Genomic DNA, 27,522 nt, shown 5'->3' with positions numbered 1-27,522 from the left:
AAGTTATTAAGTACACTCATCAGCTCTGATCCACCCAATTTCCCTTCAACCCAGCAATCTCCACTCCGCTTAGCTCACTCCCCATCAAACAGCTGTTCCGCAAATGATGTCCACAAATTAGTTTGAATCATCCCGATTTCGGAGAGGGGCTGGAAGAGTGAAGTGGGCAAATGAAAAATGATTGAAATTGGGTTTTAGTCTAGTGGTGTACATGCATGTATGTGCAAACTAAAAATATATATACAGTATATAACACTGTACTGGAGTGACAGATGTGTCGCCAGCCATCGTGGCCATTTGTAATAGCAACCATCACTATGATGCAGATTGAGACAAATGTTGATTGCACATAGGCCATACGCCTCATTCAAAGAGATAACAGGCATTGATGGAGACACCTTAAAACATAAGAAATGCCAACAAAGAGAGAATTTGCAGATACTGTAGTCAGACCTGAGCTCTCAGGAATTGAATCATTTTATTTCTCAAACGTGTACTGTCACAGTTTACATCACAGCCTTGACATACACAATAAAATAAAGATTTATCATACAAAATCTAATTATAATAGTAGCTATGATAACATTTATCGTAGCTATACTAATGCACTTGCACTACGATTCAGATAAATTAATTTGTTGACTTCCAGTCCCACTTTCATTTCGCTTCACGTTTTGTGCACCGTCTTGTTGTACTTGGACTGTTTCGTTTGAGGCCAAAGAAGGAATGCAAAAATACAGAATGACAAGCATCCAATAGGCCTTACGATGAAAACTCACTGAATATATATACATTAACAGTACTGTATGCATGGAATGTTGTCTTTCAATATAAATATTTGACCAAAAAAAGACTTTCAACTGGCAGATAGTTTCGCAGGACAGAAAAAAAGGATATGACAAATTCAGCGTTCATTTGTATACAATGTGTTTGTTCCCGAACATAAGTAAATAAGTAGACATATAAATGTGCACAAAATGATAAAAGGGAAATAAAGCCACTATTGGTTATTGGATGATAATGTGGATGATTAGGGTTCTATCCAATTGGATATGACCGTTTCCAACCAAAGTCACTGTTCAACTCAAGAAACCCACGGGACAATGACAACTTTGATGCTTGCTGTCAGTAATGTGAGATGAATTAATTTAAATATGACTCTAGTTTGTTTTTCGAAAGTATCTTTTGGAGGCCAAGTGTTCAAGAAACAAACAAACAAATAAATAAATAAATAAATACAATAAATAGGATAATAAATTAATTTTAAAAAATACAATAGAACTTTAAAAAAGACTTTAAAAAGTTACTGTTGTTATGGTTACTTTTGCTGAAGGACCTCACCTCATCTTCACAGAAAACATGCTCGCTCACACACACACCTCCTGAAAGCGTCTCTACTAGCATCCTGTTCTTTATGGGTACGTGTCCCACTGTAGGCTTTTGTAATGATTGTACACATATTGCTATCAGGTCTTGTTAACCCTCCGTCCATCTCTCTCAGAGCCTCATGAGTCAAGCATAAAGAACGAGAGCATTGATAATAACCTGGTCAGTGTAACTGAAAACGAACAACACAAGAGCAAAATCACACAAGACCAAAATGGATCTAACTCCTACGGTCCCCGCTAAGTTTCCCACTCTTGAAAAAAACGAAATGAAAATCGAATCAATCAAAATGGAATGTTTTTCCATGAAAAAATAATTTCAAAATACTTATAATTTTGCCTGGCTTAATTTCTTACATATCGTTGCATACACCTAAATTGGACATGTACATTATATTAACCATTGTAGATATTGGGGCTGAGGAAGGTGAGCTGGACAGGTTGTAGCTTTTCAAAAAAGGAAAGGATTGTTGTTCTGTTGAAGAGGCTCTCCCATCCCGGTGTCCAAAACCATGTGTGGCTGCAAAGGGACCCCCCGTCCCATTGGAGGAGTGGAAGCTCCCAAGTGGGCCACAGCAGAGTGACCTGCCTGAGGAATCACCCCCAGACAATTGGGTTGTACCATCACAGCTCCAAAACAGGGGGGTGCCATCTGAGGTCCCATTGCAGGCATAGCCAGGCCAGGATGAGGCATGCCCAGGGAATGGGATGATAGCTGGGATAAAGGAGTCCCCAACATGGGGTTGGGGGAACGAAAGCTGAGGTGGGTAACACCGTGGGACATAGCGGTGGAACCAAAAAGGCTGGAGTTTGGGGGGATTGTAGTACGAGACACACCAGCAATGGACGTGACTCTGCCCATAGGGCCTGGGCCTTGTAAAACGCCTGGGAAATTAGGAAAAGCAAAAGAAATGGGGCAAGAGAGGGAGGAGGGATACACAGTACAAAACATTCCAAGAGAGTGTAGAACAGAGGGAGGAGTAAAAAGGTTACATATCTAAAATATATACAATACCAGTCAAGTTTGGACACACCTACTCAATCCAGGATTTTTCTTTATTTGACTATTTTCTACATTGTAGAATAATAGTGAAGACATCAAAACTATGAAATAACACATATGGAAACATGTAGTAACCAAAAAAGAGATTTGAGATTCTTCAAAGTAGCCACGCTTTGCCTTGATGACAGCTTTGCATACTCTTGGCATTCTCTCAACCAGCTTCATGAGGTAGTCACCTGGAATGCATTTCAATTAACAGGTGTGCCTTGATCAAAGTTATTTTGTGGCATTTATTTCCTTCTTAATGCGTTTGAGCCAATCAGTTGTGTTGTGTCAAGAACTTTGAACGTTTCTTCAAGTGCAGTCGCAAAAAAACATCAAGCGCTATGATGACACTGGCTCTCATGAGGACCACCACAGGAAAGGAAGACCCAGAGTTACCTCTGCTGCAGAGGATAAGTTCATTAGAGTTACCAGCCTCATAAACTGCAGCCCAAATAAATGCTTCAGAGTTCAAGTAACAGACATCTCAACATCAACTGTTCAGAGGAGACTGTGTGAATCAGGCCTCCATGGTCAAATTGCTGCAAAGAAACCACTACTAAAGGACACCAATAAGAAGAAGAGACTTGCTTGAGCCAAGAAACACAAGCAATGGCTCGTCCTTTGGTCTGATGAGTCCAAATTTGAGAATGTTGGTTCCAACCGCCGTGTCTTTGTAAGATGCAGAGTACGTGAACAGATGATCTCCGCATGTGAGGTTCCCACCGTGAAGCATGGAGGAGGTGTGAAGGTGTGGGGGTTCTTTGCTGGTGACACTGTCCGTGATTTGTTTAGAATTCAAGGCACACTTAACCAGCATGGCTACCACAGCATTCTGCAGTGATACGCCATCCCATCTGGTTGCGCTTAGGGGGACGATCATTTGTTTTTCAACAGGACAATGAACCAACACACCTCCAGGCTGTGTAAGGGCTATTTGACCAAGAAAGAGAGTGATGGAGTGCTGCATCAGATGACCTGGCTTCAACAATCACCCAACCTCAACCCAATTGAGATTGTTTGGGATGAGTTGGACTGCAGAGTGAAGGAAAAGCAGCCAACAAGTGCTCAGCATATGTGGGAACTCCTTCAAGACTGTTGGAAAAGCATTCCAGGTGAAGCTGGTTGAGAGAATGCCAAGAGTGTGCAAAGCTGTCATCAAGGCAAACGGTGGCTACTTTGAAGAATATAAAATATATCATATATTTTTATTTGTTTATCACTTTCTTGGTTACTACATGATTCTATACGTGTAATGTCATAGTTTTGATGTCTTCACTATTATTCTAAAATGTTGAAAATAGTAAAAATACAGAAAAACCCTTGAATGAGTAGGTGTGTCCAAACTTTTGACTGGTACTGTAAGTGACTACAACTACCGATGCTGACCCACACAACAGTTATCCACTATAGGGGGAGGAAGATCTAGTCAAAACACTGAATCACAAGCACTGCTTTAAATGAACGGATAAATATATATTCCCTCTCTCTCTCCCCTGGTCTCTCTTTCGTTTACCCGTCCTTACTTTGTTGCTTGGCAAAGACGTTGAGGGGGGGTTGTTTGGGTTCGGAGGAGAGGAGTGAGTCCATGTTCACGAGTGAAGCTCCTGCGCCAAGGAACGAAGCTGGCGATTTGTTGCTTTCGTCTGCGGCGGCTCCATTGTCTGTAGAGAGACAGCAAATATTATTGTGATATACAAGAAGAGATCTTGAAGATTTCGCCAAACCCTAGAGGAATCATTGCCTATGGGTGGGAAGTATAAATATGAGCAAGGATGGGTTTCACCAGACCAGGATGTGTTAAGTATAGTGTGTTGGAGACAGACAGAAGAAAGACAGATGGAGTGCTAACACACAAAGAAAAACATTGATGGAATCTGTGAGCGTAACCAAACATGCTTGACTGAAAAAGGAATACAGCGTTTAACTAAGGTACTTAGGAATCCAAAACATCTTACCCCAGGACACATCAATTGCCGACTATCCCAGAGAAAGAAAAAGGAGCACTCAGATAACTGCATGCAAGGATGTTTGAGGCTTATTGCCAGGACAAAAAGACAGGCTTACATTGCGGCGTGTCAGGCGCCTTCCTCAGAGCTTGGAGCTTGGAGGCCTTTAGGAAGCATACATTACTACAGTACATTACCTGTGCCATTACTTGGAGCTCCCCATGGGTCAGAGTTCATAGTGTCTGTAGTGGTGGAAGCCCCTCCATCTCCCCAGGGGTCACTTGTCGATGCTGTGTCTGTGGGAGCAGCAGTTGCACCCCAAGGGTCACTGGCGGTGGGCGGAGTCGATGCTGGAGGAAAGGGGAAGGGGTTAGACCGATCTAATGGGGAACTCCAACCCAAATATGTAAATATGGTAATTGTGCTCTCTATCTTAAAAATGACTGTATATTAATTTCCTATCATGTGTTTAACTTTAGGATTGAGCCAAAATCTGTATTAAGAGCACGTGTGATGATGTCACAAGGTTATAACCATTACCAGTAGTTCACCAACTACTTCTCATACAGAGTTCAGTGTGTAAAATCGGAGGGCCTGTTGTCCGGACCTCTGGCAGTCTCTATGGGGGTACCACAGGGTTCAATTCTCGGACCGACTCTTTTCTCTGTATATATCAATGATGTCGCTCTTGCTGCGGGTGACACCAGATGTTTTGGAACTACTGAACATAACGCGCCAATGTAAACTGAGATTTTTGGATATAAATATGAACTTTACCGAACAAAACATACATGTATTGTGTAACATGAAGTCCTATGAGTGTCATCTGATGAAGATCAAAGGTTAGTGATTAATTTGGCTGTGTTTTTCTGTGAATAGGCACTCACCTAACATAATCGTTTGGTTTGCTTTCGTCGTAAAGCCTATTTGAAATCGGACACTGTGGCTGGATTTACAACAAGTATATCTTTAAAATGGTGTAAAATACATGTATGTTTGAGGAATTTTAATTATGGGATTTCTGTTGTTTTGAATTTGGCGCCCTGCAGTTTCACTGGTTGTTGACGAGGTGAAACGCTACCGTCCCACATACCCTAGAGAGGTTAAACGCTAGCAAAACTAAATGCATGCTTTTTAACCGTTCGCTGCCCGCACCCGCCCGCCCGACTAGCATCACTACTCTGGACCGTTCTGATCTAGAATACATGGACAACTACAAATACCTAGGTGTCTGGCTAGACTGTAAACTCTCCTTCCAGACTCCAATCAAACATCTCTAATCCAAAATCAAATCTAGAATGGGCTTTCTATTTTGCAACAAAGCCTCCTTCACTCACGCCGCAAAACTTACACTAGTAAAACTGACTATACTACCGATCCTCGACTTCGGTGATGTCGTCTACAAAATAGCTTCCAATACTCTACTCAGCAAATTGGATGCAGTCTATCACTGTGCCATCCGTTTTGTTACCAAAGCGCCTTATACCACCCACCACTGCGACCTGTATGCGCTAGTCGGCTGGCCCTCGCTACATATTCGTCGCCAGACCCACTGGCTCCAGGTCATCTACAAGTCTATGCTAGGTAAAGCTCCGCCTTATCTCAGCTCACTGGTCACGATAACAACACCCACCCGTAGCACGCGCTCCAGCAGGTATATCTCACTGGTCATCCCTAAAGCCAACACCCCCTTTGGCCACCTTTCCTTCCAGTTCTCTGCTGCCAGTGACTGGAACGAATTGCAAAAATCGCTGAAGCTGGAGACTTACATTTCCCTCACCAACTTTAAACATCAGCTATCTGAGTAGCTAACCGATTGCTGCAGCTGTACATAGTCCATCTGTAAATAGCCAACCCAATCTACCTACCTCATCCAAAATATTGTTTTTATTTACTTTGCTGCTCTTTTGCACACCAGTATCACTACTTACACACCATCATCTGCTCATCATCATCTGCTCATCTATCACTCCAGTGTTAATCTGCTAAATTGTAATTACTTTGCTACTATGGACTAATTATTGCCATACCTCCTCATGCCATTTGCACACACTGTATATAGACGTTCTTTTTTTCTATTGTTGACTATACGCTTGTTTATTCCATGTAACTCTGTGTTGTTGTTTCTGTCGCACTGCTTTGCTTTTTCTTGCCCAGGTCGCAGTTGTAAATGAGAACTTGTTCTCAACTAGCTTACCTGGTTAAATAAAGGTGAAATTAAAATTAAAATAAAAAAAATAACCATTACTCCTTACCTGGTGGTCCCCATGCGTCATCATCAGCCTTCGAGCCATCGCCAAATGGATCTGCGGGGGGAGAGGCAGCTGTGGTCCCCTCGTCTCCCCAGGGATCAGCCTTCTTTTCGGACGGTGGATTGGATGGAGCACCCCACGCATCTGAAGCCTCGGTTGGTGGACTGGATGGTGCCCTAAAAGGATCAGCACCTTTCGTTGGGGTATTCAATGGGGCCCCAAAAGGATCGGAATTGTCTTTTGGCATATTGGATGGTGCCAAAAATGGATCCTCTTTTGGTGCCCCAAACGGATCGGCTCCATCTTTAGACATATTGGATGGTCCTGAAAAGGGATCATCTTTTGGTTCCCCAAATGGATCGGAACTACCTATTGGTGTATTGGATGGTGCTGAAAAGGGATCATCTTTTGATGCCCCAAACGGATCAGAACCACCTTTTGGTATATTGGATGGTGCTGAAAAGGGATCATCTTTTGGTGCCCCAAACAGATTGGAAACACCTTTTGGTGTATTGGATGGTGCTGAAAACGGATCGGAAGCATCTTTTGGTGTATTGGATGGTGCTGAAAAGGGATCATCTTTTGGTGCCCCAAACGGATCAGCTTCAACTTTAGATGATGCGTTGGATGGTGCAGAAAATGGATCAGAACCATCTATTGTAGCCGCAAAAGGATCTGAACCATCTGTTTGGGCACTGGCTGGTGCCGCAAAAGGATCTGCTTCTTCTGTTGTAGCATTAGATGGTACACCCCATGCATCCTCGGATGGAGCTTTGGATGATCCGCCCCATGCATCCTCGGATGGAGCTTTGGACGCAACCCCCCAAGGATCAGGAGCGGGTGTTTTGGCTGCTGCACCCCATGCATCCTCCTCTGATGGTTCATCTGCCCCGCCAAAGGCGTCAGCAACTTTTCCTGCTTTGGCGGCATCCTCCCATTCAAGCTCTTCCTTGGTCATCTTTGACTGCAATTACATAAGTGATTGGACAATCATGATGTCAAACACACATTTATTTGGTAGATGTTCCAAAATTGTCCTAAGTGTACAATACTTTACTGAAGGCGTCTGAGTCCAAATAAAGGGAGAAATCAGACTATTGAAGTGTAAAACTAACCCTTCGTTCCTCCTCTTTTTTCTGGGCCTCTAGTCTCAGTTTTTCTTGCTTCTTGGCCTCAAAGCTGGCGGCGAGGTCAGCCACAGAAGGGATGTTGGCCAGGGAGGGGAGCCCGGTGGCTCCTGGGACATACACTGGCTTGTAGTTGGGGTCCTTGGGGTCGTTGGGGTCGTCCGAGGAGGCTGTGGGAAGAGCACGATAAGAAACATTATTATGTCAAGCAGGGTTGGGGGTCAATTCAGGTTTCAATTGAAGAAACTGCTTATTGTTTTCTGTGAGATTTTCCGGGAATGTTTGAAGAGAAATGGGTCATATGAAGTCTCTCAAATGTAGAGTGTGTGCTCTGTAATGCTCACCAGTGGCGCTCTTTGAGATCTTGTCTCTGGTCTTGAGCGCAGACTCTCGCTCTTCCTTTAGTTTCTCGTCGTCCTCCATAAGAACCAGTACTACCTTGGCCTTCTCCCTCACGTTCACCCCCTGTGAAGGATAGCATGAGCAGACATTAGCACGTAACGCTAGGCAGCTCTCTTTCTGGAGCATGGGGCTCCCTAAGTGTAACTGTACCAAATTAGTATGGGAAAGCTCAATATCAGAAAAGAAGTGGTCTGTGTATGAATGGCAAAGCACTGTGTTAGCTTAGATGCTAGTAGAGCCAGATACTTCCAAGCCTCACTCACTTATTGGACTGGTTTCCCAGGCCAGTTTGAACCTATTCCTGTTCTACAAAGCACTTTCATTGGAGATTTTCCGAATGTACTAATCATAAAAGTTATGCTAATTTTGTCATTTTTATTAGGATCCCCATTAGCTAACGCCGTAACGCTAGCTAATCTTCCTGGGGTCCAACACCAATTAACAAGACATTACAAACAACCACAATCAAGACTTCACAAACATTCAACAAGTAGACAATGCAGATAATTAAAATACCTGACAGGAAACACATTTAACATTCAGTTGATACTTTCTATTTGATGTCCAGTCATATGGTCTATCACATTCAATGTTCTTTTATTTTTTTCTTGAAGGTGGATTTCGTTTTTGCCTGAGAAATATGGATTGGTAAAAAGTTCCATTTAGCTATAGTGCTATGTAAAACTGTAGATTTAAGGCGATTTGTCCTCGGCTTGAGTTGTTTTAGCTGCCCTGAATTTGCCTGTCTGGTTTGGTGGTTATGCGTGTTGCTAGTATGTACCAATTAGACTGAGAAATACTGTGTTTTTTTATTTTATTTTTATTTTTAAATATAGCATTCCTAAAGAAAATCAAAAGACTAGATAGTAATTTGTTTTTAACGTGAAGCCATGAGAGATTCGGATGCATTTGAATAATATTAATTCAGTGGGAGCAATAAAGAGATACTCTGGAGATAAAAGTTATGCTAATGGTAATTATGAATACATAAATTCGCTCACAGTTAATTCCTCAAGTGGGGAGGCTTCAAAAGTAATACCTTGGAGATGGAACCTGCATATCAGAGGAGTTGGTGGGACAAACACACATTTAGCAAGCTTTAGTACCTGATCTTTCCCATCCTTGTCCTGGAAACGGAACTCTGTTAGCGCTTTCACAATGTAGACGTTGTCCTTCATCGTATTCAGAACACGGTCTGAGCCCGTCTTTAACAGGTTCTCCAGCAGGGTCAACGACTGCAGTTGGGGGATGGGAGGAAAAAAATAAATAGGGAATCAAGATGATCATCGCCTACTCCTTAAAAACACTCTCAGAAACATGATCCCTGCATGGAGAAATCGTCAGCAGGAAAACAGATACATCATTCATAAAAATGTAAGATGGCACCATAGTGAAATCCAAGATGTGCCAGAAAAATATGGCGAAGATGGGAGCGTTTTTATGAAATTACAAGCGGATTGTAAAAGTTGAGAAAGATTACAAAACAGTACCAGTCAAAAGTTTGGACCCACCCACTCATTGCAAGATTTTTCTTTATTTTTTACAATGTAGAATAATAGTGAAGACATCAAAACTATGAAATAACACATATGAAATCATGTAGTAACCAAAAAGTGGAATTTGTGGAATTTCTTTCCTTCTTAATGCGTTTGAGCCAATCAGTTGTGTTGTGACAAGGTAGGGGTGGCATATAGAAGATAGACCTATTTGGTAAAAGACCAAGTCCATATTATTGCAAGAACGGCTCAAATAAGCAAAGAGAAACACTAGTCCATCATTACTTTAAGACATGAAGGTCAGTCAATCTGGGAAATTTCAAGAACTTTGAAAGTGCAGTCGCAAAATTCATCAAGCGCTATGATGGAACTGGCTCTCATGAGGACCGCCACAGGAATGGAAGACCCAGAGTTACCTCTGCTGCAGAGAATAAGTTCATTAGTGTTAAAACCTTCAGAAATTGCAGCCCAAATAAATGCTTCACAGAGTTCAAGTAACAGACACATCTCAACATCAAATGTTCAGAGGAGACTGTGTGAATCAGGCCTTCATGGTCAAATTGCTGCAAAGAAACCACTACTAAAGGACACCAATAAGAAGAAGAGACTTGCATGGGCCAAGAAACACGAGCAATGGACATTAGATTGGTGGAAATTTGTACTTTGGTCTGATGAGTCCAAATGTAAGAATTTTGGTTCCAACCGTTGTGTCTTTGTGAGAAGCAGAGTGGCTTGACCAGCAACACGTACCAGTATTGCGGAAAAAACTCAATAAATATAACAATTCCTAAAGCATCTAATCCCTCTGTGCTGAGTGACTACCGTCTTGTCGCCTTGACATCCTTAGTAATGAAATGCGTTAAGAAAATTGTTAAAAGTCATATTCTCAGCATCACCCAGAAGCTCCTTGACCGAATTCCGTTTGCCTATCAGCCCAGCAGAGGAGTTGATGATGCCATTCTTACTCTCCTCAACATTGTCTGCAGACATCTAGAGGGTGCCAAATCCCATGTCAGGGTTTTGTTTGTTGGCTTTTCTTCTGCCTTCAACACAATCCAGCCTTACATTCTGGCACAGAGACACATTCCGGACTTCTCCTTAGATGGGGGGCTGGTTTTGTGGCTGCTGGACTTCCTGAGCCAACGGTCACAGCGGGTCAAGGTGGATCCCCACGTGTGGGACATAAGAATCACCAACACAGGCTCTCCTCAGGTATGTGTTTTGTCCCCACTCCTGTACATCTTGTACACTAATAGTTGTACTAGTTCCCATCCTGACAGACAGCTTGTTAAGTTCGCTGATGACACTGCCTTGATCAGGCTGTTACATGACGATGAGGAACACCATGGCCCGGTCCTAAATGACTTTGTAGAGTGGTGTGACCAATCACACATGGTCCTCAATACCAACAAGACCAAAGAGATGTGCATAGACTTCAGGAAGAGTTCAACACATACCTCTGCAACATCTATCAGAGGTCAGAACATAGAGATTGTAGAGGAATGCTGATTCGGTGAGCGAGTTCATTAGGAAGTGCATTGACGATGTCGTACCCACAGCAACGATTAAAACATTCCCAAACCAGAAACCGTGGATTGACGGCAGCATTCGCGTGAAACTGAAAGCGCGAACCACTGCTTTTAACCAGGGCAAGGTGACCGGAAACATGACCGAATACACACAGTGTAGCTATTCTCTCCGCAAGGCTATCAAACAGGCTAAGTCCCAGTACAGAGACAAAATTGAATCGCAATTCAACAGCTCAGACACAAGAGGTATGTGGCAGGGTCTACAGTCTATCACGGATTACAAAAAGAAAACCAGCCCCGTCGCGGACCAGGATGTCTTGCTCCCAGACAGGCTAAATACCTTTTTTGCCCGCTTTGAGGACAATACAGTGCCACTGACACGGCCCGCTACCAAAACCTGCGGGCTCTCCTTCACTGCAGCCGAGGTGAGTAAAACATTTAAACGTGTTAACCCTCGCAAGGCTGCAGGCCCAGACGGCATTCCCAGCCGCGTCCTCAGAGCATGCGCAGACCAGCTGGCTGGTGTGTTTACGGACATATTCAATCAATCCTTATCCCAGTCTGCTGTTCCCACATGCTTCAAGAGGGCCACCATTGTTCCTGTTCCCAAGAAAGCTAAGGTAACTGAGCTAAACGACTACCGCCCCGTAGCACTCACTTCCGTCATCATGAAGTGCTTTGAGAGACTAGTCAAGGACCATATCACCTCCACCCTACCGGACACCCTAGACCCACTCCAATTTGCTTACCGACCCAATAGGTCCACAGACGACGCAATCGCAACCACACTGCACACTGCCCTAACCCATCTGGACAAGAGGAATACCTATGTGAGAATGCTGTTCATCGACTACAGCTCAGCATTTAACACCATAGTACCCTCCAAACTCGTCATCAAGCTCGAGACCCTGGGTCTCGACCCCGCCCTGTGCAACTGGGTCCTGGACTTCCTGACGGGCCGCCCCCAGGTGGTGAGGGTAGGTAACAACATCTCCACCCCGCTGATCCTCAACACTGGGGCCCCACAAGGGTGCGTTCTGAGCCCTCTCCTGTACTCCCTGTTCACCCACGACTGCGTGGCCATGCACGCCTCCAACTCAATCATCAAGTTTGCGGACGACACTACAGTGGTAGGCTTGATTACCAACAACGACGAGACGGCCTACAGGGAGGAGGTGAGGGCCCTCGGAGTGTGGTGTCAGGAAAATAACTCACACTCAACGTCAACAAAACAAAGGAGATGATTGTGGACTTCAGGAAACAGCAGAGGGAGCACCCCCCTATCCACATCGACGGGTCAGTAGTGGAGAAGGTGGAAAGTTTTAAGTTCCTCGGTGTACACATCACGGACAAACTGAATTGGTCCACCCACACAGACAGCGTTGTGAAGAAGGCGCAGCAGCGCCTCTTCAACCTCAGGAGGCTGAAGAAATTCGGCTTGTCACCAAAAGCACTCACAAACTTCTACAGATGCACAATCGAGAGCATCCTGTCGGGCTGTATCACCGCCTGGTACGGCAACTGCTCCGCACACAACCGTAAGGCTCTCCAGAGGGTAGTGAGGTCGGCAGAACGCATCACCCGGGGCAAACTACCTGCCCTCCAGGACACCTACACCACCCGATGTCACAGGAAGGCCATAAAGATCATCAAGGACAACAACCACCCAAGCCACTGCCTGTTCACCCCGCTATCATCCAGAAGGCGAGGTCAGTACAGGTGCATCCAAGCAGGGACCGAGAGACTGAAAAACAGCTTCTATCTCAAGGCCATCAGACTGTTAAACAGCCACCACTAACATTTAGTGGCTGCTGCCAACATACTGACTCAACTCCAGCCACTTTAATAATGGGAATTGATGGAAATTATGTAAAAATGTACCACCAGCCACTTTAAACAATGCCACCTAATATAATGTTTACATACCCTACATTACACATCTCTTATGTATATACTGTACTCTATATCATCTACTGCATCTTGCCATCTTATGTAATACATGGACCACTAGCCACTTTAAACTATGCCACTTTATGTTTACATACCCTACAGTACTCATCTCATAGGTATATACCGTACTCTATACCATGTACTGCACCATTGCCTATGCCGTTCTGTACCATCACTCATTCATATATCTTTATGTACATATTCTTTATCCCTTTACACTTGCGTGTATAAGGTAGTAGTTGCGGAATTGTTAGGTTAGATTACTTGTTGTTATTACTGCATTGTCGGAACTAGAAGCACAAGCATTTCGCTACACTCGCATTAACATCTGCTAACCATGTGTATGTGACTAATAAAATTTGATTTGATTTGATTTGGAATACAAATACCTGGGTGTCCTCTTGGACAATAAGCTTCAGTGGAGTAAATGTACAGACCTGATCTACAAAAAGAGTCAACAGAGATTGTACTATACTGACTCTGTTTTACAAATCTTTCATTGAGAGTATTTTACTTTGTGTATTGTTTGTTGGTTTGGCAATGCCACTGTCAGCCAGAGAAATATGCTGAGAAGGATTATCACTACAGCAAGCAAGGTACTTGGAGTCAAACAGACAAGGATGAGATCTTTAAGGTCAGGGCTCTCCGCAAGGCTCACAAAATAATTTTCGACCCAAGCGACCCCCTGTACCCGGACTTTAAACTACTCCCCTCTGGGCGCAGATATAGGGAACCCCTCGGCAGGAAAAACACAACTAGACAATCATTTGTGCCAGGTGTGATATCCCTTCTAAATAACTCGGGCTAATGTTCCTATTGACCCAGTAAGGCCAGCAGGCTACTCTCTTTTTATTGGTATGTAACCGATACGAAAGTTGTATTGTCAATTTCTTTTGTTATTTAAACGCCACTTTAAACGTGTACATGACACTGCAACAACATTTCCCCATGGGGACAAAAAAGTCAGTAAAGTAGGTGAACGGATGGTCTACACATGTGTGGTCTACACATGTGTGGTTCCCACCGTGAAGCATGGAGGACGAGGTGTGATGGTGCTTTGCTGGTGACACTGTCAGTGATTTATTTAGAAATCAAGGCACACTTAACCAGCATGGCTACCACATCATTCTGCAGCGATACACCATCCCATCTGGTTTGCGCTTAGTGGGATTATTATTTGTTTTTAACAGGACAATGACCCAAAACACACCACCAGGCTGTGTAAAGGCTATTTTACGAATGAGAGTGATGCATCAGATGACCTGGCCTCCAAAGTCATCCGACCTCAACCAAATTGAGATGGTTTGGGATGAGTTGGACCACAGAGTGAAGCAAAAGCATCCATCAAGTGCTCAGCATATGTGTGAACTGTTTCAAGACTGTTGGAAAAGCATTCCTCATAAAGCTGGTTGAGAGAATGCCAAGAGTGTGCAAAGCTGTCATCAAGGCAAAGGCTGGCTACTTTGAAGAATCTAAAATATATTTGGATTTGTTTAACACTTTCTTGGTTACTACACGATTCCTTATGTGTTATTTCATAGTTTATGTCTTCACTATTATTCTACAATGTAGAAAATCGTCAAAATAAAGAAAAACCCTTGAATGGGTAGGTGTGTCCAAACTTTTGACTGGTACCGTGTATGTCCGATGCCAATATAAATACTGTAGATGAAATGTATTTGTATCTGATTTGTGGTGAAAGAAACAAGAAAGTGTCAAATAATATAAAGAATATTTTCACAGTAAGAGGAATAATGTCGTTTTTAATTATAAAAAAATATATATATTTAAAATCGGCTAAAGTTTTACAAAGCTCTCAACAACAAAAACCACCAACCTACTTGAATAAGAGAACATAATATTACAGGAAGCATGGACTGAACAGAAATATAAAACGCACCATTCACATACAAAGGCTTAATATCGACAGTGTCATCTCTGAAAGGTACCCACACTGAAGTGATTGGTACCAGTAACTCAAACCCAATGCGTCATAGCAATCCACCCCACCAAAGACAAGATAAATAAATCATTTGATGTGACGGAAAAAGAGAGAGGTGTGGTTCTATCCAGCACTGGTTGATGAACTGCGCTGTTCAGCAGGGTAGCTCATCACTTATTCAGAATAAAGTTTCAGAATAAAGACTGCATACAGCCAGTGAGCCATGCAGTACGAACAACTTTGACGTTATGATGAGTACATGTACATCTGTAGATTAGATTCTTGTATACATAATCTATCTAAATCTTTCGAACTATCAATATGTGTAATTATAGCCCTTTTGGCCTCACCTTGTAGATGTGCCTCCAGTTCTTGTCGTCTTTGAGGCGTTTCCACAGCATGGTCATGATCTCATTGCAGGCCACCACATTGTAGGTGAGGTCTGAGATGTCGGCCATCTGCGAGCTGGAAGGGCCCCAGGGGTCATTGGAGGTGGCCTCCCTCACCTGACAGACATACAGCAGTGTTAACACAGATTATTTTCCAGACGGAGAACAAAGGCTCCCCTATTTGACCTAGATAGTTTGTGTGTATGCATTGATATGTAGGCTACGTGTGCCTTTTTTTTATTTTTATTATGTAGTTCTGTCCTTGAGCTGTTCTTGTCTAATGATGTTCTGTATTATGTCATTCTGTATTATGTTTCATGTTTTGTGTGGACCCCAGGAAGAGTAGCTGCTGCTTTAGCAACAGCTAATGGGGATCCTTATAAAATACCAAATACCATCCAGGCCTTCTGGCACCAAACTTGTACTATATAATTGAAGGAAAATACTGGTGATAGAGTCACTGGTGTTACAGACAGGGGTAGCAGATGGAGGACTTACCCATGCTCTGCTACAGAGGGTGTGTCTTATTTCAGAACGATGCTGCAAAGGTACTTTAGAATGCTGACAGTGTCAACTGAACAGCAGGGGTGGCCATTCTTACCCTACAAGGGCCAGTGTGGATGCAGGCTTTTGCCCCAGCCAAGCAGTACTAGCTCGATTCTACTAAATTAAAGCCTGATCCAGCACTGCGATCAGTTGAAACATGTGTGCTACTAATTGGCTGGCACAAAAGCCTGAACCCACACCAGCCCTTGCAAGGTAAAATGACCCATTTAGAGGAGAGAAAGAGAGGGATAGAGTGAAGATGAAGGGAAGTGTGTAGAGTAGTAGAGAGTGAGAGGAAGATGAGACAAATCAAGAGGAAGTCAGAGAACATAAGACAGAGAGCAAGAAAAGAGAGATCGAAGGAGAAAGGAAAGACAAGATGGGAGACGGGGGAAAGTAAATCATGTACTTTACCTTGACCTCAGCCTCAGAGAAGTTCTGAACGAGGTTCTTCAGTTGTCGACGTAGCATAGAGGACGTCATGGTGCCTGATGCGGTGTCTCTAACCACAAGGACCAAGTCAGTATAAAGACTAGTAAGAGCATGTACACACACACTCACACGCACACACACACACACACACACACACACACACACACACACACACACATTAACCATGACACTTCTGTCTTGCCTCGCGTAACACCAGACATGTACGTGTCTGTAACACAGGAGAAGCTGCTTGGCACTTAGCCCAAATCATGCTGCTTATACCTCTGCTTACCTATTGAAATAAAACTGATTGTGGGTGATGTCAAATAAGTGAGTCTCGCTTTCGATCTGCTCTCACTGGATGCTCATTCTGTTAGTCTCTCTCCACGACGACATTGGGTCCCTGCACACACTGATCTGGATAAAATGATTCTAAAAAGGGAGCAAAGCAATGACAAAGCTATTGAAGAAGCAACTTCACATTGGCATGCCACTGGGCAACAAATTGTATCACCCAGTTATGCAATGGTTAGCTTTGTGTTTTTAAATGTAAATACCAAACAGAAAAATGCCAAAAGCAGCCTAGTAACTAGACATCGTCATGATTGTAACCAAATCAACGCCATTCATGTTAGCAAAAAGGCTAAACTAGCTTAGTGGCTAGCTAGCTTCATGCAATGCCAATGTAATGCCGACACATCCAGGATCTACAGTGCTACAGATTAGCTATGCACCCGAGTAGGCTACTGTCGATTTAGCATGCTACTTGGCAATATTCTTATTGAAGAACGGTAATTGCAATAGATCAACCAAGCTACTGTCTGCATCACGATTCAGAACCATGGACAGCTACCGTAGCTAGCCAACGTCAGTGCATCTTCATGGCTGTCGAATGTTGTTTTCATCCCAGCTTTAGCGTAGCAAGCAATCTAACCAGTTAGCTATCAATGACAGCCGTCCAATGACAACGGCAGCTTTGAAAATATAGCTTTGGTAAACTTCTAAGGACAACGGGCACTTTTAAGATAACATGCTTCCATTGGGTATCCATTTTTTATATGATTTTGCGTGTATTTAAAAGGAATACGAACCTTCGGGATGCTTTGTGGGATCTGCAAAGAACTACAATTTCCGCTTCCGTCTGCAATCCGCACCTGACCTGTCTAAAAGACCACTCCCCCTACTTAATAATCACGAGAACGTTACATTGTTGTCAATACAATTAAACAACGTGGCAATGATGTAACATTGTCTCTATTGAGACTGAAACAAATACTATGTTTGCTTCTTTGTTTTTCCACAAATTAACTGAATATTATTGGGAGCAGTCTTGCCTGTTTCTCATAAAGTATGTGTTTATTGAGCATTTTCTGGGTCTCAAAAGTATACATAAACAGCTGTTTGCCATATTTACCAATGCCATCTATGGGAGCTTACACATCTAGCCTATTATAAATATTATTGGAAGAGGGATGCTGCCTTAAAACATTGTGGGATGTGCGCAGGGTCAATGCATCCATTGATGGAGCACAAACTCCGCTCTGGAATCCCCATCACGTCATCGCGGTCTTGTGAGTATATAGGCCACTCGCAAAAACCGAAAGGAACTATAAGTAAGCCACACATCAATTTAATTTACATCAAGATGGCGACCGAGGGCGAATACGAGTCGATCCTTTGCGTTAAACCCGACGTCAACGTTTATCGAATACCACCGAGGGCTACAAATCGTGGATACAGGTAAATATAAAGGGTTGACCCATATTTGGGGTGTTGGACAAAAACCGCGGTGCCGGTGGTTCTATCTGTGGTCATAGTGCTGCATCGTGTGTGTGCGCCCATCTGTCTGTGCGCTAAGTGGATGTTAACAGCAGTCGACGTGTGTCTAATATTTGTTTTGCGTAGGCCTACGACTCACTAATTATTCTGCTCCATTGGTAATATTGATGTTACTCTCGCAAAGCTGGCACTATCAGTGCGGATGACTCGACAGTGAATGGCATGATATGTGTATTTGCGTGTGCTGTTTATCAGCATAGTTTAACCAGAAAATGTATTGACAGCAAATGTTATATGGATGTATATTAGGTGATAAATAACCCTATATCCGTGGGCCTATAATACAAGGCTTCACGTCATTCTACACCAGTTGTATTATGATAGTAAAATTGATTACAGAATAGCTCAAATAATGAAACCAATGTATATTAAAGGCATCTGAAACAAACAGTGCCAGCTGCCAGGGAGAAAGTAGAGTCGTTTCAGCAGACTACTGTTTTCAGTCTGGCCTATATGTGTGTGGCCCAGTTACCTGTAGGCTAAATGGTTTTAATTGAAATTCTCTACAACCATACATTATCTGATATGCTATTAATTGGGGGTTGTGATCTTCATAATAGTCTTGCTTCAGCCTTCAGGAAATATAAGAACAAGACAATTGGGTCAATTCAGAATTCTCTCCATATTGTGCAGTACTATTTGTTACAAAAGCTGGTCTGAGAACAGTTGGAATAGGCACTGTTTACTGACCTACTCCCTGTTTTGCCTTGTTATTGGCTACCTCTGACCTGGGTATTTCCTGTAGGGCAGCAGACTGGAAGCTGGATGTGCCCGATTGGTCAGGGCGCATGCGGATCACGGCGAAGGGGAAAGTGGCCTACATCAAACTGGAAGACAAAGTCTCAGGTGTGAGAGGTGTGAGAGGTGTGTGTGTGTGTGGCAGGCCCAACATTGCTCATCAGGGCCCTTTCAATGTAGCTAGTAAAATTAACTTCATACAGCATATCTGTGTGGTTTATGATTATGTGTTTCTCTTCCGATCCTGCAGGGGAGCTGTTCGCTCAGGCCCCTGTCACAGAGTATCCCGGCATCGCAGTTGAAACCGTAAGCGACTCCAGTCGCTACTTTGTCCTGCGAATACAGGATGACAATGGTGTGTGTATATGGGTGAAAAACCCCTCACTGTGCGTTCATAGCTATGTCAGCCTTTTACACAAGTCATATAGTGTTATGTCAGCCTCCTTTAGCAGGTTTTTGTACTTTCATCAGTCTATGTCAACATCTTTTTTCTGATCACAGTGCGCTCATAGAGTTTGTCAGCTCTCCTCAAATGTAAATTCACTCTACATTTACAGTACCAGTCAAAAGTTTGGAGACACCAACTCATTCAAGGATTTTTCTTTATTTTGACTATTTCTACAATGTAGAATAATAGTGAAGACTTCAAAAACTATGACATAACACATATGAAATCATGTAGTAACCAAAAAAGTGTTAAACAATTCAAAATATATTTGATATTTGAGATTCTTCAAAGTAGCCACCCTTTACCTTGATGACAGCTTTGCACACTCTTGGCTTTCTCTCAACCACCTTCACCTGGAATGCTTTTCCTTTATTCTTGAAGGAGTTACCACATATGTTGAGCACTTGTTGGCTGCTTTTCCTGCTGTGGTAGCCATGCTGGATAAGTGTGCCTTGAATTCTAAATAAATCCCTGACAGTGTCACCAGCAAAGCACCATCACACCTCCTCCATGCTTCACGGTGGGAACAACACATGCAGAGATCATCCGTTCACCTACTCTGTGTCTCACAAAGACACAGCAGTTGGAACCAAAATTCTCAAAATTGGACTCATCAGACCGAAGGACAGATTTCCACCAGTCGAATGTCCATTCCTCGTTTTTCTTGGCCCAAGGAAGTCTCTTCTTCTTATTGGTGTCTTTTAGTAGTCGGTTCTTTACAGCAATTCGACCATGAAGGGCTGATTCACTCAGTCTCCTCTGAACAGTTGATGTTGAGATGTGTCTGTTACATGAACCCTGTGAAGCATTTAATGGGCTGCCGTTTCTGAGGCTGGTAACTCTAATGAACTTATCCTCTGCAGCAGAGGTAACTCTGGGTCTTCCTTTCCTGTGGCGGTCCTCCTGAGAGCCAGTTTCATCATAGTGCTTGATGGTTTTTGCGACTGCACTTGAAGAAACTGTCAAAGTTCTTGAAATGTTCCAGATTGACTGACCAAGTCTTAAAGTAATGATGGACTGTCATTTCTATTTGAGCTGTATGGACGTGGTCTTTTACCAACTAGGGCTATCTTCTGTATACCAAATTGGGCTATCTTCTCAAACACTTTAAGGTGGAAAGAAATTCCACAATTGAACTTTTAACAAGGCACACCTGTTAATTGAAAAGCATGAGAGAATGCCAAGAGTGTGCAAAGCTGTCAAGGCAAAGGGTGGCTACTTTGAAGAATCTCAAATATAAAATATATTTTGATTTGTTTAAACACTTTTTTTGGTTACTACATGATTCCATATGTGTTATTTCATAGTTTTGATGTCTTCACTATTATTCTTCAATGTAGAAAATAGTAAAAATAAAGAAAACCCTTGAATGATTAGGTGTGTCCAAACTTTTGACTGGAACTGTATGTTCAGCTCGTTGTCAATGAACTCATACAGCTATGTCAACCTACTCTCTCAGGCCGCAGTGCGTTCATTGGTGTTGGATTCGGGGACAGAGGGGACTCTTTTGACTTCAACGTGTCTTTGCAGGACCACTTTAAGTAAGTGATAGAAGGGGTCACTCCAAGGACAATGTGACTGTCAAGGCACTCAAACATTGGCGCGTCATCATCTCCCACTAATAACAAACACACGTACTGTGGTCTGTCTGCAGCATAAGTTGCCAGCCAAAACAACGTGTCATTGAGTTTGCTTGTTCCAGATGCTGCAGTTTTCAAAACAGCTGATGTTACATTGCTTTTTTCCTGTGTCAGTGCAGTCAATATTGTGTGTGTTACAGGTGGGTGAAACAAGAGAATGAGATCAGCAAAAACCCTCAGGGGGCAGCTTTAGGACCAAAGCTGGACTTGGGATTTAAAGACGGACAAACCATCACCCTTAATATTGGGGTAAAGACCTAGCACAATTGACCTAGATCATTCTTGTAGAAATTGTATAACAAAATCCTTGCCCTTGCCGCTGCGGTCTGTTTGGGATTGGCTATTTGGCTTTTCCACAACATCAATATTCCTTCAGAATTCCAATCTTTTTTCTCTCTCTCATCCTTTCTCTCTTCAAGCAAGGCAAAAAGAGGGATAAGCCACGCCCACAGGGGGCAGGTGGGCTCGGTCTCCTACCGCCGCCACCAAAAGGAAAGATGGCCCCTCCTCCTTCCTCTGCCTTCTCCAATCACAACACAGTGCCTCAAACAGGAGGCTCAGATACGGGTACAGCAGTTAAAACTCTCAATAAAGCCTTGATAAACTTCTCTATAGCTAAAAAAAGCTTTGATTGGTAAACTACATGGCCACATTAGTGGATTTGGTTATTTCTGCCACTCCCGTTGCTGACAGGTGTATAAAAATGATCACACAGCCATACAATCTCCATAGACAAACATTGGCAGTAGATTGGCCCGTAGTATGACTTTCAACGTAGCACCGTCAAAGGATGCCACCTTACCAACAAGTCAGTTCGTCAAATTTCTGCCCTGCTAGAGCTGCCCCGGTCAACTATAAGTGCTGTTATTGTGAAGTGGAAACATCTAGGAGCAACACCGGCTCATCCGCGAGGTGGTAAACCACACAAGCTCACAGAACGGGACTGCCGAGTGTTGAACCGCGTAGCACATAAAAATCGTCTGTCCTCGGTTGCAACACTCACTACCGAGTTCCAAACTGCCTCCTGGAAGCAACGTCAGCACAAGAACTGTTCATCGGGAGCTTCATGAAATGGGTTTCCATGGCCGAGCTGCCTCACAAGCATAAGATCACCATGCACAATGCCAAGCGTCAGCTGGAGTGGTTTTAAACTGGCCAGAATTGAAGCAGTGGAAAGTCGTTCTCTGGAGTGATGAATCACGCTTCACCATCTGGCAGTCCGACGGACAAATCTGGGTTTTAGCGGATGCCAGGAGCAAGCTACCTGCCAAATGCATAGTGGAGGAGGAATAATGGTCTGGGGCTGCTTTTCATGGTCCGGGCTAGGCCCATTCGTTCCAGTGAAGGGAAATCTTAACGCTACAGCATACAATGGCATTCTAGACGATTCTGTGCTTCCTACTTTGTGGCAACTGATTGTGGAAGGCCCTTTTCTGTTTCAGCATGACAATGCCCCCGTGCACAAAGTGAGATCCATACAGAAATGGTTTGTCGAAATCGTTGTGGAAGAACTTGGCTGGCCTGCACAGAGCCCTGACCTCAACTATATTGAACACCTTTTGGGATGAATTAGAACACCGACTGCGAGCCAGGCCTAATCGCCCAACATCAGTGCCTGACCTCACTAATGCTGTCGTTGCTCAATGGAAGCAAGTCTCCACAGCAATGTTCCAACATCTAGTGGGAAGCCTTCCCAGAAGAGTGGAGGCTGTTATAGCAGACCAACTCCATATTAATGGCCATGATTTTGAAATGAGATGTCTGACGAGCATGTAGTGTCCCTGTAGTGTAGCTTTTGGCCATGTAGTGTAGCTTTGATTGTTCATTTTTTCTCTCTCTCTCTCTGTCGTGTGTCTCTCTCTCAATTCAAAGGTGCTTTATTGGCATGGAAAACATGTTATCATTGTTTATTTCACTTGCTTTGGCAATCACAAATGAACAGTTAACATAAACACACAAACATTTCAGAAGTTTCTCTCTCTCTCTCTCTCTCTCTCTAGGCTGTTTGCTAGATCTGGACAGTAGTAACTCCAACACTGTGGTCCAATCATCCAACCCCAGCAGTGATCTTTGGGGAGACTTCTCCTCTCCTGCAAGGTAACTTGTTAGAACTGTCTGTGACGGAGCTCATTTTAGCTTTTTTTCTTGTTATGCTATGACATACTGATATATGCTTGATATACTGTTATACCAGCATTGCTATGAGTCAGTCAGCCTGTAAAAATAGTCTCTTTGTCTTCAGTTCGCTCCCTCCAACATTGCGACAAGAGCACACGCCGAATTGGGGCCAGTTTTGAGTCCACATCATCGCCTTTTTCATTTGTCTCCATCGCTGAACGCAATGCCTCCCTCCGTCGCTACAAACACAATCAAAGTTAACTTTCCAGGAGACAAAGAGCACCATGCACATTACAATCTCCTCTCAAAGTAAAAATAATAATGAAAAAGTGATATTAGGGATGATAATGCAAATCTATTGCAAATATTCAATATTTGGTCATATGAGCTTCATGGTAGGTCTTCAATATTTCCTAAGGGCTATGATGATAGGATCTTAGTGCTGCTTTTTACCCGGCAACAGCGCCCTCTTGTTAATGTCTACCTAAACATCCCTACATGCTGGATTTTAGAGAGGGGAACCCATAGGGAACCCATAGGGAATGACAATATTTTCCATAGGGCTTTCCCCTGATCATAATAGGGAACAGCATTCGTAGTAAATAATTGTGAAAAGGAATTGCTCAGACACTCGCCCAATTTTGTTTCGCCCCGTTCTCCTCAGTGTGCAATCGTTCACTCCCCCTCAATGATTTAAAAGCATTGGATGGAGGGAATCTATCATATTCCTTATGATTGCATGCAAACTATAGGCTATTTTTGGGAGAAGGGGGAGAACCGGAATAGGGCTCATATTGATGAACTTATCTGTTTCCATTGTACTGACTGCCTCACGCTTGGCCTGTTTTAAAGAGCGAAGAGCATGTATTCTTGTTAACTTTGCTGCAGAGGACTTGACACAGCCCTCTACAGTCCATTTGTAAGTAGGTAGTTGTGATGTAGTGTACATTGGGTGAAAATCCCTACTTGTAATGACAGAACTTACAGTTGAAGTCGGAAGTTTACATACACCTTTGCCAAATACATTTAAACTCAGTTTTTCACAATTCCTGACATTTACTCCTAGTAAAAATTCCCTGTTTTAGGTCAGGTAGGATCACCACTTCATTTGAAGAATGTGAAATGTCAGAATAATAGTAGAGAATTATTTATTTCAGCTTTTATTTCTTTCATCACATTCCCAGTGGGTCAGAAGTTTACATACACCCAATTAGTATTTGGTAGCATTGCCTTTAAATTGTTTAACTTGGGTCCAACATTTCGGGTAGCCTTCCACAAGCTTCCCACAATAGGTTTTGTGAATTTTGGCCCATTCCTCTTGACAGAGGTGCTGTAACTGAGTCAGGTTTGTAGGCCTCCTTGCTCACACACACTTTTTCAGTTCTGCCCACATATTTTCTATGGGATTGAGGTCATGGCTTTGTGATGGCCACTCCAAAACCTTGACTTTGTTGTCCTTAAGCCATTTTGCCACAACTTTGGAAGTATGCTTGGGGTCATTGTCCATTTGGAAGACCCATTTGTGACCAAGCTTTAACTTCCTGACTGATGTGTTGAGATGTTGCTTCAATATATCCACATCATTTTTTTTCATCATGATGCCATCTATTTTGTGAAGTGCTCCAGTCCCTCCTGCAGCAAAGCACCCCCACAACATGATGCTGCCAACACCATGCTTCACTGTTGGGATGGTGTTCTTTGGCTTGCAATCCTCCCCCTTTTTCCTCCAAACATAACAATGGTCATTATGGCCAAACAGTTCTATTTTTGTTTCATCAGAGCAGAGGACATTTCTCCAAAAAAGTAAGATTTTTGTCCCCATGTGCAGTTGCGAACCGTAGTCTGTCTTTTTTATGGCGGTTTTGGAGCAGTGGCTTCTTCCTTGCTGAGCGGCCTTTCAGGTTATGTTGATATAGGACTCGTTTTACTGTGGATATAGATACTTTTGTACCTGTTTCCTCCAGCATCTTCACATGGTCCTTTGCTGTTGTTCTGGGATTGACTTGCACTTTTTGCACCAAAGTATGTTCATCTCTAGGAGAAAGAACGCGTCTCCTTCCTGAGAGGTATGACGGCTGCGTGGTCCCATGGTGTTTATACTTGTGTACTATTGTTTGTACAGATGAACATGCCGTTTGGAAATTGCTCCCAAGGATGAACCAGACTTGTGGAGGTCTACAGTTCTTTTTCTGAGGTCTTGGCTGATTTTCTTTTGATTTTCCCATGATGTCAAGCAAAGAGGCACTGAGTTTGAAGGTAGGCACTGAAATACATCCAGGTACACCTCCAATTGACTCAAATTATGTCTATTAGCCTATCAGAAGCTTCTAAAGCCATGACATCATTTTCTGGAATTTTCCAAGCTGTTTAAAGGCACAGTCAACTTAGTGTATGTAAACTTCTGACCCACTGGAATTGTGATACAGTGAATTATAAGTGAAATAATCTGTCTGTAAACAATTTTTCGAAAAATTACTTACTAAAGTAGAGTAGATTACTAAAGTAGATGTCCTAACCGACTTGCCAAAACTATAGTTTGTTAATAAGACATTTGTGGAGTGGTTGAAAACAAGTTTTAATGACTCCAACCTAAGTGTATGTAACCCTCCGACTTCAACTGTAGGTGTAAAACTAATGATATTCGCAAAAGTGCTTTTCAATGTTTAATTTGTATGAGTTTTAAAGAAGTAGCCTGGGATGCCAGATCTGTGTCCGCCTACTCCTCCAATCTGGCAACCAGGCTGTGAAATGATGATTGTCTAACGCAGTGTAATATAAATGTGTAACAACTGCAGCTATTGTTGTCGAGGATGTGCTGTTGGGATTGAATAAGTCGCCTAATGTCAAAAGTGTTTGTTTACCTTCCCCAGAACATGGTTTCAGATGGCTCTGTCATTCCATAGTTACTGTAATTTCACCAGACGCGTACTTATGATTTATTGCCTTGGTCGTCATGACTCATGACATCTGAAAGTGGCAATAAAAACCTTCAACGGGAGTCGTGTGTCTTTGTGCCTTATGGATGATGCATGGTAGAAAATGTTAGACTTGGATTAAGAGGGTAAAAAAACTAAAGTAATTACATCATCAACTTTTTCTATCTCAAAATATGACGTTTGTATTTTGTTATTTCATCTGTTCATGAGAGTGTAGACAGTGTTTTTCCTTTTATGTATGTCCAAGTTGTTTGAAAAACGTGCCTTCCAAAAATACAAAAGACATTCCAAAAATTAGGGCATTAATATTTGGAAGTTGAATATTTACATGAAATGTAAATAGTTAGTGTAACTCTCAACTTCTACCACTAGGGGGACAGCCCAACACTGACCACCACGGAGCCACTTTGAACTGCTTTGTACATGCTCTGCTTTTTAACCTGCCACTGCAGCCTCAGTACATCTACTCACACCTACATACTGTACCAGGGACTTGAAGGCAAGCACAGGCAGACGCCGATTCCCACGTAAAGCTACCTGACATTATCTGAAGCACGAGGATGATAAGTTAACAGACCCGACACATTCGTCACAAATACCAAGTTGACACAACAGGGTCAGGTGGGAATGGGCACAGGGGACATCACGCAAAGAACACCGTGGACAGACAGATTGATAAGACTGACACGAGCCAGGCAGAGGCAGGAATAAAAATGAAGAGAGTGAGTGTGAGAGCGAGAGAGAGAAGTGGTAGAGGGAAAGGGGGTCAGCGTGACTCCATGACTGGTTGCTGGTGATGCACATGTTTTACATGACATTTTAGTCATTTAGCAGATGCTCTTATCCAGAGAAACTTTAAGGAGCCATTAGGGTTAAGTGCCTTGCTCAAGGGCACATCGACAGATTTTTCACCTAGATGGCTCCGGGATTATGTTTATAGTTTGACATTTTTTAAATCTCAAAATATGATGTTTGAAAGTTAGATTTGTATTTTGTTGTTTCGTCTGTTCATTAAAATTAAGACAAAGCTTTACCTTCAAGGTGTGTACTGTGTGTCAAAGGTGTTAGGAAACATGGCTTCCCAAAATAAACTACAAAAATGAGGACATTGTTATTTAAAGTTGTACTTTTACATTCCTATATCCCTTGACAGGGAAAAAGTATGTCAAACCAGTGACCTTTCGGTTACTGGCCCAATGCTCTTAACCGCTAGGCTACCTGCCGCCTTGATATGACCCAGGCAGAGGGGTGGGCGTCATCTCTGCATGGCTGGTCGCTGTTAGCATTGCTGACAGAAAAAACGATAGACGGATATGGATGGACAACAAGAGTAATGAGAGAGTTGGAAAAAGGAGAACA

The 27,522-nt window shown here is 42.9% G+C and overlaps 2 protein-coding genes across 2 annotated transcripts; one reads left to right on the top strand and one right to left on the bottom strand.

Moving 5' to 3' along the window:
• Positions 1 to 442: 442 nt before the first annotated feature.
• On the bottom strand, positions 443 to 17,508 carry LOC129819686 (epsin-1-like). Its single transcript, XM_055876163.1, has 11 exons — positions 17,298 to 17,508; positions 16,737 to 16,876; positions 16,427 to 16,514; positions 15,428 to 15,583; positions 9,267 to 9,395; positions 8,103 to 8,223; positions 7,747 to 7,928; positions 6,635 to 7,595; positions 4,577 to 4,729; positions 3,957 to 4,094; positions 443 to 2,270 (listed from the first exon to the last, which is right to left on the bottom strand). The coding sequence occupies exons 3-11, from the start codon at positions 16,493 to 16,495 to the stop codon at positions 1,837 to 1,839; spliced, it is 2,343 nt and encodes a 780-aa protein (XP_055732138.1). The 5' UTR covers positions 16,496 to 16,514; positions 16,737 to 16,876; positions 17,298 to 17,508; the 3' UTR covers positions 443 to 1,836.
• A 388-nt stretch (positions 17,509 to 17,896) lies between these two features.
• On the top strand, positions 17,897 to 26,225 carry LOC129819685 (adaptin ear-binding coat-associated protein 1-like). The gene is made up of 8 exons (XM_055876162.1): positions 17,897 to 18,184; positions 19,029 to 19,129; positions 19,272 to 19,376; positions 20,929 to 21,010; positions 21,250 to 21,358; positions 21,529 to 21,676; positions 23,110 to 23,206; positions 23,352 to 26,225. Exons 1-8 carry the CDS (start codon positions 17,940 to 17,942, stop codon positions 23,404 to 23,406), a joined length of 942 nt encoding a protein of 313 aa, XP_055732137.1. The 5' UTR covers positions 17,897 to 17,939; the 3' UTR covers positions 23,407 to 26,225.
• Positions 26,226 to 27,522: the final 1,297 nt, after the last annotated feature.

This window comes from Salvelinus fontinalis, chromosome 22, assembly GCF_029448725.1.
Source record: "Salvelinus fontinalis isolate EN_2023a chromosome 22, ASM2944872v1, whole genome shotgun sequence".
In the NCBI taxonomy this organism is placed as follows: Eukaryota; Metazoa; Chordata; class Actinopteri; order Salmoniformes; family Salmonidae; genus Salvelinus; species Salvelinus fontinalis.
Note: the sequence above shows the minus strand (reverse complement) of the source record. Positions and strands in the feature narration are given on the sequence as shown.